This window comes from Talaromyces stipitatus, genomic scaffold, assembly GCF_000003125.1.
Source record: "Talaromyces stipitatus ATCC 10500 scf_1105507295549 genomic scaffold, whole genome shotgun sequence".
Taxonomy (NCBI): Eukaryota; Fungi; Ascomycota; class Eurotiomycetes; order Eurotiales; family Trichocomaceae; genus Talaromyces; species Talaromyces stipitatus.
Window position 1 is genome coordinate 322,373 of NW_002990117.1, and position 15,040 is coordinate 337,412.

General features: G+C 44.3%; 5 protein-coding genes across 5 annotated transcripts, besides 2 other annotated features; 2 read left to right on the plus strand and 3 right to left on the minus strand.

Moving 5' to 3' along the window:
- Positions 1-2,035: 2,035 nt before the first annotated feature.
- On the plus strand, positions 2,036-4,591 carry TSTA_009880 (uncharacterized protein). The gene is made up of 9 exons (XM_002483059.1): positions 2,036-2,371; positions 2,700-2,729; positions 2,800-3,022; positions 3,101-3,135; positions 3,195-3,300; positions 3,357-3,411; positions 3,489-3,551; positions 3,610-3,708; positions 3,771-4,591. The coding sequence occupies exons 1-9, from the start codon at positions 2,213-2,215 to the stop codon at positions 4,270-4,272; spliced, it is 1,272 nt and encodes a 423-aa protein (XP_002483104.1). The 5' UTR covers positions 2,036-2,212; the 3' UTR covers positions 4,273-4,591.
- Positions 4,592-4,841: 250 nt separating this feature from the next.
- Positions 4,842-5,470, minus strand: TSTA_009890 (uncharacterized protein; the record flags this gene model as incomplete). The annotated part of the gene is made up of 2 exons (XM_002483060.1): positions 4,842-4,867; positions 4,900-5,470. 2 exons carry the CDS (start codon positions 5,468-5,470, stop codon positions 4,842-4,844), a joined length of 597 nt encoding a protein of 198 aa, XP_002483105.1.
- Positions 5,012-6,511: a mobile genetic element.
- TSTA_009900 (uncharacterized protein) lies at positions 5,564-6,556 on the minus strand (the record flags this gene model as incomplete). Its single annotated transcript, XM_002483061.1, has 2 exons — positions 5,564-6,183; positions 6,301-6,556. 2 exons carry the CDS (start codon positions 6,554-6,556, stop codon positions 5,783-5,785), a joined length of 657 nt encoding a protein of 218 aa, XP_002483106.1. The 3' UTR covers positions 5,564-5,782.
- A 1,224-nt stretch (positions 6,557-7,780) lies between these two features.
- TSTA_009910 (uncharacterized protein) lies at positions 7,781-10,939 on the minus strand (the record flags this gene model as incomplete). Its single annotated transcript, XM_002483062.1, has 7 exons — positions 7,781-8,469; positions 8,938-8,968; positions 9,050-9,174; positions 9,433-9,748; positions 9,835-10,366; positions 10,464-10,767; positions 10,798-10,939. 7 exons carry the CDS (start codon positions 10,937-10,939, stop codon positions 7,781-7,783), a joined length of 2,139 nt encoding a protein of 712 aa, XP_002483107.1.
- A 303-nt stretch (positions 10,940-11,242) lies between these two features.
- Positions 11,243-12,958, plus strand: TSTA_009920 (uncharacterized protein; the record flags this gene model as incomplete). Its single annotated transcript, XM_002483063.1, has 4 exons — positions 11,243-11,283; positions 11,437-11,524; positions 11,573-11,797; positions 11,876-12,958. The coding sequence occupies 4 exons, from the start codon at positions 11,243-11,245 to the stop codon at positions 12,908-12,910; spliced, it is 1,389 nt and encodes a 462-aa protein (XP_002483108.1). The 3' UTR covers positions 12,911-12,958.
- Positions 11,288-12,775: a mobile genetic element.
- Positions 12,959-15,040: the final 2,082 nt, after the last annotated feature.

Genomic DNA, 15,040 nt, shown 5'->3' on the forward strand with positions numbered 1-15,040 from the left:
AGTTAGACAGACGAAGTAGCCGAGACTAGAAAGTTAAAAAAAGATAAGAGGAGCAGGAGTTACACCACAGTCATTAGCACAGTGAGACGTTGTATTGATCTGGAAGAACTCTTCCTGTGTAAAGTACAACTAACCCATCGCTCCCCACACATTTGCCCACCGTGAAGAGCGACGGAAGGAGGAGAAATTCAATACTATGGTAGATATCGGGCCAGAATGCGTTCTACTAAGAAAACGAAGCTAGGAGATGCCAACACCGAGCAGCGTGGGTTCAAGGAACAAGCCATATTCGTTCGGTCAACCATTGACCGTCACGCCATGGGAGGATGCCACGCCATGCATTAAACCCATAAGAGTACATATTAGGCCAGGTAGCAAATGGCCAGGCTCACCAACACCAAAACACAAATTGTGGAGTCCTTCGGAGCTTCCGGAATAATTTATTCGTAGCAAGAAAAGCTATGGCCCATTTTTCATACCTTGCATAAATACGGCCTGCACTTACTATGACTGGGGTCATTTTTCCCGGTCCCAGGTGTACAGAACTAATATGTAGTAGGCAATAAGAGCAATGCCAGAAATCCAAATCAACCCAACATACAGCGTAGTAAACCTTGTAAGTATCACCGATTCCAGCATCGAACAGATTCAGACCGCGGGATAAATGCGAGCCACTACGTTGCAGTACTTAATATCTCTATGCAAACTTCCAACTAACAATTAAATTTAAGCGAGCCACCCGGAACATAGTACTACCCACTCGAGGTGAGAGTCAAAAGTAACGGCAATACGCTAGCTATTAGCGTGTAAACTATATGTATTAGATGTGTTTCTATACAGAGCTAAGTCAAAGAGCATCTAGCCCTTAAGTAGACAGACAAATAGAGGAGCTCCAAGGCAAAAGTAGCTGTAATTATTTATGATATACATGTCTACCGCCGTCCAGCGTGCATTTAGCGTATTGTCATCACTTTTGACTCCCACCTCCGTACTATGCATGCTTTCTGTCAAACGCTCTCATCAAATCTCCCTTGGGAAATCGATCAGGGCGGGGCCGGCCCCATAAATACAGATGCTACTCCCGAAACCCTTTGCTCCATCCTATTCTGTGCATGACCATTACCAGTAACCTGTTACAGTAAGCTTGTCGGGTGAAGCAATCTGGCTGGAAATATCCGTGGCTATTGGCCTTCGGATCCGAAAGTGTATAATAGTGCTATTAATCAACCGGGGCCCTAATTGCGGTAAAATTTCCGATCCAAGGAGACTAGCATTCCGTATTTTATAGGGTACTACCCAATTGGCTGATAGACCCATAATGAGGCGTGAGCCGGTTGAACCTTGAAAGGCACGAAGCTAGTTCCAACAGGGTCCTAAAGACTCCAGAGAGCAAGGTGTGGCTGGCCCCAGCGAAAGAGCAGAATTGAATTGAAAAATCATCGAACTCCATACAAATTTGTGAGTACTACACGTTTGTTACCGTACTTACATATTGGGATCTTTGCCACTGGACCGAAAGGTTGCGCCAAAACTGAGCAAAGGTGATTCTGTAGTGCGAGAGGCCGTTCTCGGCGCTGTAATATAGTCCCAACAGGACACACTGTCCCAGATGCATGATTATTGGAGCGGATCAATCTGGCTAAATTCCGCCCTCATCAAAATACACACCCTGCTATGCCTGAGCGCAAAGTAAATCTCATGCCACCGTCGGCGAACACGAGGAAAAGAAAGGCCAGCCCCAGGTATTTGGTCAATCTAAAACAATACAAACGAATCTAGCATGGTTCCTGCATTAAGGATGAGAGAATCAAGAATAAACTTCCAGCCGCACTCGAATAGCTGTCTGTTAGGTGTGGCTATTTCCTACCAGCCTAACGAAGTGTCTGGCGTACATAGCGATGGGATAAATAGGGGCCGGGTTCGGATTCTGAATGAGTTGAAATGTCTAACTAAGGGGATAATAGATAGTCAACCGTGCCAATCCAAGAGAATCCAAATCCCTTGGGCCCTTGCACCTAAATTTGCCTCGCCGTCATTGTCCTTAATGAAACCCTAACTTCGCTAGGACGTGACGATTTTAGACTTATATGAAATGTGCCCACTCTCCTGAGAACTCTACTTTCGCTGTTCCTTCCTCATCCTCTAGTAGCATTCTGCTTCTCCATCGACATACGTTAAGACAGAACGAGGTTGTCGACATCAGAACAGTACCATGTCAGCCATCGCCCACCCGGGGGGGGCGGGACTGCCAGACGACAACCGTGGTCCAAATATCCTCGCTGCAGTCTCCATTACCACCGGTGCTGCCCTGGTAGTGGTTCTGACCCGTCTATACGTTCGGATATTCATGGTCAAAAACATTGGCCTCGATGTGAGTATCTTCCCAGTCATCCGGTATGATGTTTTTCACAGAGCAAAACGCAAAATGAAGAATTCGAGCAAAAAGAGCACTACCTGTGAGTGATCTGTACCAGGTTACCGGATACTGTACGCATGTGAAGAAAATGGAAGTGGTCCACCAAGACGTTTATCATGGCATTGCTTTCTCCCTCCATCGCTGTAGTCCCTTCTTTTCACTGCCTTACAATTCTGTTTAGTTATATCCAGAAATGATCCCTGTAGTTTCTCTTTCAATTCTCTGATTTCCACCATTTTTTCTTCTTATCTGATATCTGGGTTGACTGACTCTTAGAATCAAGGACTGCTTCATGGCATTAACAATGGCCCTGGTAAGTCTTCCATCCCTTGACTCTTGATAAATCCAATCAGTGCTTCTAGATAATTGATAACTTTTGAAAGTCCCTTTCCGGTTGGGCTGTCATCATTCCAGAAGTCAGAAATGGGGCCGGACGACATAGGGTGTATCTCGATCAGGAAGTTGCTGTCACAGGCCTGCATTTGAATTTCGTCACTCAGGCAATCTATCTGTGGGCGATTGGCCTTGTAAAAATCTCAATTGGGTTGTTCTTAATTCGCTTTGTGCCGAACAAGAGCTACAAGATATTTATCTGGACTGTGATCGGTAAGTGTCGAGTGAATTGAATGAGCGTTGTTTCGGAACGAAGAAGAAACAACACCAGCTGATGTATATGCATTCTAGCCATGATGGCGATTTACACGACGATATGCTTCTTCGTACGTACATTCCTCCGCGGTATTACCCCCCTTGGGTGTTGAACTGATGGTTGTGATAGACCCTTATCTTCCAGTGTAAGGACATGGCATCTATCTGGGATGATAGGGTGAAGTCTCAATGTTTTACACCGAGGCAGCTTATCGAGCTCAGTTATACTAACACAGGTTAGCGTGTGAGAGGTATCAAGATTGGACTTTGACGCTGACAGACTCCCGGGAAGCTCTCAATATTCTCACCGATTTGACTTTCGCAGTTTTGCCGGCTTTCATGCTTCGGTACGTTCGCACCTCCAGTTGCTACAATCTCAAAGAGGGATACGATACAGTTATTTATTAATCATGATACAAATCAGAAAATTACAAATTAACATGCGCACCAAAGCATCTCTGATCTGCATTCTCGGACTCGGTGTCTTGTAAGCTTCCAGCCCCTTTTAAAGGACATGATTGACCGATACGACCTTTTGTCGATAGTGCATGCGTTGCAGCATTCGTTAAACTGTCATTCCTTCCAAACTACGGAAAAACAGGAGATTTCCTCTGGGACTCGACGGACCTGACAATATGGATCACGTACGGACACGCGCCATTTCTTAATTCCTCCCCTCAGACGTCGTCTAACATTTACATCGCAGCACCGAATGCAATACTGGGATTGTTGCAGGGAGTCTACCCTGCCTCAAGCCACTTTTCAAGAGGCTCCTCAATAACTACAGCTCTGGCTCACGCAGTCGAGGCCACTTTTACAATAAATATGACAAAGGAACCAAATTACGCTCGCTCTCCCGCAACACAAACAAGAATACCCCCAGCTCTGGAGCAGTGCTTCAATCTGGCCTCGAATACACTGCCCACAACGTCATGTCCACGAAACTCAGTCATGTCAAGCACTCCATTACGAGCGTCTCAGATATACACAGCAATAATAGCAGTGAGGAAAGGATCCTCCCTATTCACAGTGGCAACTGTGGCGGTCATGGTAGTGGCGGCATCGTGCGAACGACGGAGGTGCAGATCACGTCAACTACAGATAATAGTGACCACAATAGTAAGGCATGGAGTAATGATAATTCCTCACATGTGGCATGGGGAAATGGCGATACGACAAAGAAATATGATGTTGAAGATCGCGTGTGATAGTTGGTGGACTGTGGATTGATGGAGCCAGTCCAGCTAAAGTTCACACGTGTACAATAATTCTCATTCTCGAAAAGTGAAGCTTTTTGGTTCAGGAATCTTGTGCTTTATGCCCTAGCTTTGTCCACACTTGAGACGCCTCTGAAACTCGTTCTTTGGCCGGTGAGGCTATCGAAAACAGATCAGACTCTCTTTTCTGATCGTTTTAAGCACCCGGTAGGATAAGTATGGGCTTTTTGCCTTGCTCCAATAAAACCAAACTTATCGATATGGTTATTGCATCCCCACTTCGATTAACTAGTGGATATATGAGGGTCAGCATCGGCGTTTCGCAAAGCGGGCTACACGCCTTTTCTACAGAGTAATCAGATGTCATTTGAAACTCTCATACAGCGTAAAAAAAAAATATGGTTCAAGCGGTAGGCGGTTGCCCACTCTGCGTTAGTTAGGTTGGATACTGACGCTGGGCGATTGGATGACCTAACCATCCTCGAGTAACGTAGTCCACAAGCGAACAGACACCACAAGCGAACCACCACTTTTTCCCGAACGCGTACAAAATATTGATCTCAAATCTCAATTTCTAACCCACATACTAATTATATAGAAAAAATTAATTCCTAATACGATTAGGACATCCAGTTATTTTATGTCCTGCAACACCACAACCACTGCAGCGAAATTGACGTCGTACAGGTGGGTGAGAGACTGGGAGCTCAGGCTCGGCCGGAGCAGTAGTAACAGCTTGAGATGCTTCAATCTGACCTTGTACGAGTGCTTGAGCTTCCTCTCTGGTAATTCCCTGCTCATGAGATATTTGCTGCTTAGATCTTTGACGTTTTTGCTTCTCCCTCTCATGTGCAGCCCGTAGATCATGGAGTTCCTTCTGTGCAATTGTAAGCTTATTAATACTCATCTCATAAGCCTTTGATGCCCGTGTAAACACTTCACCAATAGCTTCAGATGAACTTCTTGTATGCCGGCTTATTCTCTTCTTCGTTATAGTCATTTGGCGCTTAAATTGACGTGGGTTTTGAGGGGTTTGCAAGCAGGATGATTGTGTATCACTTGATCGACTTGGTGGGGATGTTGGAGTCTTCAATCGAACAGTAGGCTGTTGATAAACTCGATCTGGATTGAATGGTACTAATCCAGTTGCTGTAAAGCTATTCCGAACAGTTTGAGCTTTGTATGCCATTGTACGAGCCTTTGGGAATGCAGTAAGAAAGTCAAGTTTATCAATATAATTGAATCCAAGCCTCATTCGCTGCTCAACAAGCTATCCATAATGTCGCTTTGAAACAGCAAAACAGCCAACATCAAGAGGCTGTAAAAGATGCGAGGAATGGGGAGCATATAGACTGGAATAATATTATTCTCAGTGCATGTACGGTCAAATTCAGCAGTTAAATGGCTTCCATGACCATCAAGAATCAACATCCGATATTTTCCCAATGTACGGCCATCGGTAAGAGGAATAAAATGAGTTTTCAGCCATTCTAATCCAATCTTATCTGTCGTCCATCCATCCATTATCGCTAATATTGATTTTCCAATCATCTGGAAAATCCTCAAACCAGCCTAATCGAGTATATTTCTTTGCCTTGAAAATAATGTACGAAAGCAATGCCCATCCAATCGAATTAACTGCCTCAATTGCAGTTACCCATTCTCGATTACCAGGCTGCAATAGCTTTGGCCGAGCATATCGATCACTTCCAGTGATAACTTTTGCATTCGCACAGAGTCCCATAGCAAAGCCCGGCTCATCAAAATTGTAGATATCTTCTGGCAAGATCCCATACTGTAATATAACCTCTCGTACGCGATCAAAATATTCTTGGATTATCTTCGGATCTTCGCATTTAGCACGTTCATAGTTATATTTCCGCGAGAACTTTGATTCAATCTCTGGGCGACGTTTGACAAGATTATATACCCAATTCTCTCAAACCTGTTGGTTTCCGCGTTGTGAGAGAAGATAATCCGCCATCTCTCGTACAAGAGAGTGTCGAGGGGGTAATCCACGTTTATCTAGATCGAGTATCCATTTGACAAGCGATTCCTCCTCACACTGAGTTAATTTATGACTGTTGGCGCGTACTTGAGATCTCTGCTGAGTGCCGTTTAATCTGTCTCGTAGAGTCGCCCGAGGTATACTATAAATCCTTGCAGCTTGAGCCACGCGGAAGATTCGTCCGTTTTGTAAATCAGAAATAGCTAATAAAATTTGTCCCTCTTGCTCAGCTAAATCTTTCTTATTTTTATTGCGAATTGGTGGCATGTTGGCGTGTTGATTGTGTACGCGTTCGGGAAAAAGTGGTGGTTCGCTTGTGGATTACGTTAGTTCTGGCTCTTGTTGGATTAGGTAAGCTTATCCAGCCAATTATAGAGATGAAATCTGTAAGCCAATAAGAGCGAGCAACACACTGAGGAGAGGGATCCACCGAATAGGGGGTAGAAGACATCTCCCACCTTGACTGTACTTAGAAGACAACAAGAATGACAACAAGAATCAAGGATTCCATATACTTTCATACATAACTTGATACGTTGAGATATACCGCTAAGGATTGTTACATACAATCCAACTGTTGGTTTAGCTACGTCCCGTATCACGAAGCGTAGGATATCGTAAGCTAGGGCGATCCAACTGCCCTACGTGGTGAGCCTTGCTATATAGCACGAAATGTAATATTAAAAAAGACTGACCCCCGAAACTAGGGGGGGCGGGGTGCCTAGATACATTATATGGTGTTGGTCGCTCTAGCGCACGGAGAATAGTAATCCCGACCAGTTCGCGTACGAATCGACGGCGTGCTACAGCGCCGTATAGTGATTCGTAAGATCGCTATTCAAACACCAACAAAAGGGCATGTAATGTTAATTCCTATTTGCATTAGCGTCTCAGCTAGGGTTTGGCCGAAATGGAAAAAAATCTAAACACCAGAACACCAAATTTTGATCCACCATAACTCCCCCAATTTGAGTCTGATGACAATATAAAATACATCATGCAATAGAAAATTAGATGACACATTGAATGCTATGAGGATTACTCTTAAAAGTTGCTGTTGAAGGGTGGCATGCACTGCGCAAATACCTCTATAGACTCGTTGTTTCCTTTGCACATCTTTTGGTATGTTTAGATGTCACTGCTCTACTAATTAGGAAAGTCCATGTCGGCAGGATGAAGCTTATAAGGAGTTCATCCTGCCCATTGATTTGTCCTGGGAACCGACAGTTCTCTTGTTTCCTTTTGTTAGATTTACCGGGGGTTATTTTACCCTCAATCTCGTGAGATTGATAGAAACCAAGATGATTTTGTAATTTCTCAACTAAAGGCCTGAATTTCTCTCTCTCCCCCCCTTTCAAAGTTGTGCGCTATGCACTTCACCAATAATATCTAACACCTTTTCTAGTCCTTATTTTCTGGTTCCTTAGTCAGTTTCCATCTATTCGTCTTCATTTCTGAGTCAGTCTCTTAGTCAAGATCCTTACAGTTATCTCAGCTTACGGCGTTGGCCTCGACGGTTGACAAGCCTATCACCCCAAAAGCAGCGGGGTCTTTCCTATCTTCCTCAATGCCGAATTCCGTCTTGAGATCTTGACGCAGCTTCACCTCCCTCTCGAACAGGGCGATGATCAATCCGGGTGCGGAAAATGCCAGACAGACATACCAAACGGTTTGCATTGATTTTGCGAAAACTCGTATGACTTCTGCTCGGACTGTCGGATCGCTGGTGCTGTTGAGAAAAGCCTGCGTGGCATACTCGTAGGCTTTTCCACCCGAAAGTTTCTGCGCAACCCCTGCGTTGCTCACCATAGCGGCATGTTTGGCACATTCATTGTTAAACACCGCAGCTGGAATAGTGACACCCCAGATCGCCCCAAACCCACGGGTGAAGCTCCACAAACCAGTCGCGGTAGCCACATCACTTTCATCTAGCGGAGCCTGAACGGCAGGCAGGGTGATGCCTGCGAGGCACCCAGCACCGATGGAACATAGCAGTTGGTAGCAGATCCAGGCAGCGTCACTTGGATTTTCATCCAGCGTACTAAACAGACCAAAGCCGATAGTCAAGGCAATGAACCCAAAGAAGTGCAACGGCTTGTACCGGCCAGTCTTGGACAGAATCACGCCGCCCATAATAGCAAAAGGGATAATACCAGCAAATGTTGGCAAAGTGTCGACTCCTGAGGTTAAGGGGGATCAGTCTTTGACCTCTTGAAAGTAGATTGGGAGAAAATAAAAGCTCCCGTAGGTGACGATAGAATGCAGGAAGGTCAAGATGAGAGCAGCTGACGAGGTGCGGGCGAGACAATCTTGCGTGGGAATGAGGGTTCTGGGGCAAACTTTGGCGTCCACTCAAATCTAGTCTAGATGAATAGACCAACAAATCCTAATATAAGGGCTACTAGGATGCGATGGCTGCTCCAGCTGTATACTGTGCCCCCCCAAGTGAGGGCTAAGATTATGGCCACCATGGCTGCGATGAATATAAAGTTGCCTCCAAAGTCGATGCGGGCAATCCGCTGCTTCCAGGTCTGGTCCTTACGGTGATTCACACGCAAAAATACGTAGAGAGCGACGAGTGCGACTAGATGGTGGAGAGAATTTCATAGACTGAGCATGTGTGTGCTTGGGAGTTGGAACAAACATACCTCCTCCGATTGGAACGTTGATATAGAAGATCTAACGCCAGGTAGTGTTGCTTGCAATCAGGCCTCCTAGGAGCGGGCCTAATGCCGCTCCGATGGTGCTAAACATCAGCACCACCGACATGTATTTGCCTCGTTCTCGCAGTGGAACAATACAGTGCTTTGCACATTCAGAGTAACAACTGAGACTCTCTTCGCTTTCCTCTGAAACACTGCCAAGAATGCCAATAAGATACCATACTAAATATAGAATAGTGTGGTAGTAATGTCAATCCGGATATAATTCTGTATCTCTTGGTACGAGTTTTTATTTACAGTAAATACACGTAGGGGATAAACTACAACTCTCGAATATTCGACTCTTGAGGTTGTTGCAACGATCATAGGGACAAGAACAAGGGACCACTAAGCCCGCTTATATATGGAGATAGAGGCATCAAAGTGGATAGAGGAGGAGCGAAGTCTATGGATTGGAATGCAGCCAATGTGCGCTTGCACAATAGGTCTTCATTGTCCAGTCTCGAATCCTTTCTATCATCCATCCGGATATGTATGTTCGCGCTGGATTCTCTTCAGGTGAACGTTTGCTACCAACTCGGATGTGATCTGAAACCGCGCAGGTGGTGCCATCATAGACAAACTGAAAGCAAGAACTGTCTAGTTCACAGGCTGCCTTGCAGTTTTGGAAGGAGCTATGAGCTGCCGTAGACTTTGGAAAAATCTTCATGCTGCCATGTATATTATCCCAGTCCTCACGGGTGCCGATTATCTGCGGAGCAACATATTCAAACAAGTCTTTGAACAAAATTGGTTGCTGTTTTGTGGTGAGCGAAATGGTCATGGAGGCTGCTAGTTTACGGAGATATAAAGATGGTAGTCAAGGGAAAAGGGTGAACCAACCATGCTGCTTGTCCTGAGTTTCCAATTTTCGATCCACTGCCAGAGATCTTGCATGTCCTCCCCGGCAATGTGATGTAACGAAATGACGGGCTCACACCAAAGATCTCTACCGAAGGAGAGAGCGGCTGGTATCTCTCCATTAAACATTGGCCAGTAGCCTTTTAGGCTGACCCCTTTTGATTTCAATACGTTCGCGAGGGCCTCATCGCCACAGCACAATGCAGTTGTGTTGAAACCGAATTGGCTATACAAGAGCTGTTCCTTATCACGTGTCTCAGGGGTATTTAGAGCTTTCATGGCGCCATATGATAAAATATATGCGCTTCCGCCATGGGCAAACTGCAGCGCTGGCAGCCAGACCGGACTGCCTATGTAAAGCGGTTTCGCATCGTTAAGATGACTCAACAGAACGAGGAGATTCTCCCATTCAATGAATGTGTCCGTGTCTAAGAAGACGAACCATCTGAAATTAAACCCGCCGTGAGATTCCTGATGCATTTTCCAGATCTTGCGCTTCATAGCTAGATTCATACTATGAATAGTTGCAAATTAACATTTGCTTCTAGATGTCTTGAAAGGTGCTGCTTCTCAAACATAATAGAAGAATGTGCTCTTTGATGATTACTTACTATTTGCCCAAGTTCCATCCACCTTGTAGCTCGCGAGTATTTCCCCCCTGTTTTTGATACTCCAGCTGTGTGTCATACAGGGCAAATTCGGGGTAGCTCGCACGCTCTTGCTCTGATAAGTCGGCATAGACATCCTGAACATGGTAAGAGCCGATCTCTTCTTCCATGTCCGACAAGATAAGGACATTCCGTTGTGGGATCCGAGAGAGAATTGTGGATAGTTGAGAACGAAGTCTACTCTGGGGTTCTGAGCCCCCTGTCCTGACCACAATTTGTATATCTTGGGCGATCGTAGCACTAGGATCTGTACATGATGGTTCGAATGGAAACGAACCTGGACAGCCTGTCCAATCCCAAGTGTTGTAGCGCCGTGCTGAAAGCTCTGGAAGCCAGAAAAAAAGCAGCAGCAGGAGGAACCCGCAGGAAATGAGATACTTAGTAGCTTGTCTGGTGTAGCCTGGGTACCGTAATGCCATCTTTGTAAACCTAGAAAGTTACTGTAGAATCTATGGTCCCTCTTGAATATAGCAATATTTATGTTCTCGTTTTTAATGCTACGTGTGTCAGAGAAATGAGAACGTCACAGCCAATAAATCGGGAACCAACGCTAGTTATATAAGCATGGGGCTGAATACAGCTGCTAGTCCACCAAAGAGGAATTCTTATTCAGTACAATTAGGTATAACGTAATCGGTAAGCGAAGCGACAATGTAACCGAGCCGACAGTTTCTTTCCGAACGCGTACTCAATATTGATTCCATACTATTCAACGCGTCAACATGCCACCAATTCGCAATAAAAACGAAAAGAATTTAGCAGAGTAAGAGGGGCGGATCTTGTTAGCTATTTCCGACTTAAAAAATGGAAAAATCTCAAGTGTGTATCAAGCTGCAATCATTTACAATATTCCTCGGACGACGCTATATGACAGGTTAAACGGAATTCAACAAAGATCTATAATACGTGCCAACAGACATAAATTGTCTCAATTTGAAGAGGAATCACTTGTCAAATGGGTACTCGATCTAGACAAACGTGGATTACCCCCTCGGCACTCTCTTGTACGAGAGATGGCTAATTACCTTCTTTCACAATGTGGAAATCAATAGGTTGGAGAGAAATGGGTCTATAATCTTGTCAAACGTCGCCCAGAGATTGAATCAAAATTTTCACGGAAATATAACTACGAGCGTGCTAAATGCGAAGATCCGAAGTTAATCCAAGAATATTTTGATCGCGTACGAGAGGTTATATCAAAGTACGGAATCTTACCAGAAGATATCTACAATTTTGATGAGACTGGCTTTGCTATGGGACTCTGTGCAACCGCAAAGGTTATTACTGGAAGCGATCGATATGCTCGGCCAAAGCTATTACAGCCTGGAAATTGAGAATGGGTGACTGCAATTGAGGCAATTAATTCAACTGGATGGGCCCTGCCTTCATACATCATTTTCAAGGCAAAGAAATATACTCGGTTAGGCTGGTTTGAGGATCTTCCTGATGACTGGAGAATCAATATCAGTGATAATGGATGGACTACAGATAAGATTGGGTTAGAATGGCTTAAAACCCATTTTATTCCTCTTACTAATGGCCGTGCAATGGGAAATTATCGCATGTTAATTCTTGATGGCCATGGAAGTCATTTGACTGCTGAATTTGACCGTACATGCACTGAGAATAATATTATTCCAGTCTGTATGCCTCCTCATTCTTCACATCTTTTACAGCCTCTTGATGTTGGCTGTTTTGCTGTTTTAAAGCGACATTATGGACAGCTTGTTGAGCAGCGAATGAGGCTTGGATTCAATCATATTGATAAACTTGACTTTCTTACTGCATTCCCAAAGGCTCGTACGATGGCATATAAAGCCCAAACTGTTCGGAATAGCTTTACAGCAACTGGATTAGTACCATTCAATCCAGATCGAGTTTATCAACAGCTTACTGTTCGATTGAAGACTCCAACACCCCCTCCATGTCGATCAAGTGATACACAATCATCCTGCTTGCAAACCCCTCAAAACGCATGTCAATTTAAGCGCCAAATGACTACTATGAAGAAGAGAATAAGCCGGCATACAAGGAGTTCATCTGAGGCTATTGGTGAAGTGTTTACACGGGCATCAAAGGCTTATGAGATGAGTATTAATAAGCTTACAATTGCACAGAAGGAACTCCATGATCTACGGGCTGCACATGAGAAGGAGAAGCAAAAACGTCAAAGATCTAAGCAGCAAATATCTCATGAGCAGGGAATTACCAGAGAGGAAGCTCAAGCACTCGTACAAGGTCGGGTTGAAGCATCCCAAGCTGTTACTACTGCTCCGGCCGAGCCTGAGCTTCCAGTCTGTCATCCACCTGTACGACGTCAATTTCGCTGCAGTGGTTGTGGTGTTGCAGGACATAAAATAACCGGATGTCCTAATCGTATTAGGAATTGATTTTTTGTATATAATTAGTATGTGGGTTAGAAATTGAGATTTGAGATCAATATTTTGTACGTGTTCGGGAAAAAGTGCCGGTTCGCTTGTAGTGCCGGTTCGCTTGTGGATTACGTTACCGCTTGAGATTGTTACGTACAATCCAACAGTACTCCGTTAGTCTAATCCGTATGGAGGTGGGCACCAAAAGTGATGGGAATACGCTAAGTTGCACTAGTTCGCTAACCCCGGGTCTAGCGTGTAAAGTTGTGTACTCAGATTACCATACGAAACGCTAAGGAAGTTGAGTAAACCTCTTTCAGCGCACAACCCTTCTCAACAGATTCTTTGCTTTTTACGAATTTGAAGCTATTCCCACCACTTTCCTATTATCACATAGGGCTCAAGCGAAAGTGAAGACTCTATCATACTACACCGCTGTTTTACTAGTTAAGGTATTGTTGGTTTAACTACGGTCCGTATCACGAAGCATAGACGGTAGTAAGGCGCGAACACGAAGCGGCCTAATGAGCCTGACAATATGAAGATATCTTGATTCCTAATATTGTGACTTGTCCCCAAGAACGAGGGGGACGGGGATGGCTAGCTAGATATACGCGGCACGCACGTGCCGCGTCAGACTAACTATATCCGGTGCCAAAACGTGTAGGGTTTGATATTCACGTTCGGACAGGTATTTAAGGAGCAATCCCCGTTGATACGCTCTGCGCTGGATCCGACACCAAATTGTACAACATGATGTCCACTGAGTCTTATACTATAAGGTTTACGGCTCTTTTGATTGTTTTCTAGTCTAATATAATAATTTGAGCATATCCGAGATATATCTGTCAATAGTAAATCATTAACTGCATCCTAAATCACTAAAGCTACTGGCTGCCCAGCCCTGAATCAAAATACCCAACACAGAAATCTATCACACTGAAAATATGATAGACTCCCTCATAATGGAAACTACTTTTTCAACTTGTTCTCTGCCAAGACACTAGTTCTTTGCATTTTAATATTTTCAAAGCCATTTTGCATTGTGTCGATCAAATGTCTCAATGGAAATGAAAATGGTTGCTCACATCCGAATCACGAGATGCTCCAATCTCAAAGGCACATCATTGATAGTTGATAGGTCTATCAAGTTGCCTGGTGATAAGATAGCATTATTCAAGATACATTGTTTATCATCATCACTGTACCATAGATGTACAGATAGGTCCAAGCTACCATGAAGGCGAATTTCCTTGGATCGGTACCACTGGAATATATGATTAGAGAGGCTGTCATGATTGATTTGCTGAAAGTCAATTTCAGATAAACCCCAATCATCATTTGAAGTCTTCCATTTCGGTTTTTCTTGAATATTAACAAGTATCACAAGTTTGGTTTGACGATTACTACCTTCCAACCATCGCTTTGCATCATGATAGAGCTTGCTTGTGGTTTCGCTAATGCCGACCTCAAGAACCACAGCTGGCCATTTAGCTCCAGACTTCTGAAGAGATGCATCTGCTTGTTTTGTAGATCCATCAAAGTCGCCGGCTAATGAACAATCTGATATAGTTAGGAGTTACAAAATAACATAGATAAGGAGACGGATCTATTAACATACCTATACTACCAGTCAAAAAGTAGCGCGAGCCAGTAGCGGCATTCAACTTGTCTCGTATTTGATAGAAGACTTCACGGACCACGTCGGCCGCAGCCTCATGCATCCATCCTGGGCCTCCTTTCAAGATAATGAGTGCATTCTATGCACTATACTCGACACCACGGATATCACCAACTTTGTCGAGCCAGTTCCAATACTCAGCAGGGGAGACTTTGAACTTGCCAATAGTAAGAGAACGCTGTACTGATTAGGAAAACCCATGCTGATAGGATGAAGCTTATAAGGAGTTCATCCTGCCCATCGATTTGTCCTGGGGCAGCAGTCCTCTTGTTTTCTATCTTTGCTTCTTGTTTCTCAGTAGTTAGCAGAATCAGATTTCTTCTTGCTGTCAGTTCCTTGCAGTACACGTGTGGTTTGCCGGAATTCTACGAATAACTTCAAAGAGCTATCCTTGCTGCAAGCTTCCTCTGTGAATACATAAAGGGCTTTATAGGATGGGCTCCTTTATGTGTACGGTCACTATAGTG

What these genes read in the sequence shown, in the direction of transcription:
- TSTA_009880 (XM_002483059.1), top strand. Translation starts at nt 2,213, where the DNA reads ATGTCAGCCATCGCCCACCCGGGGGGGGCGGGACTGCCAGACGACAAC. An exon ending in TGGCATTAACAATGGCCCTG is followed by an intron (nt 2,730 to 2,799) that starts GTAAGTCTTCCA and finishes AACTTTTGAAAG; the next exon opens with TCCCTTTCCGGTTGGGCTGT. An exon ending in ATTCTCGGACTCGGTGTCTT is followed by an intron (nt 3,552 to 3,609) that starts GTAAGCTTCCAG and finishes TTTTGTCGATAG; the next exon opens with TGCATGCGTTGCAGCATTCG.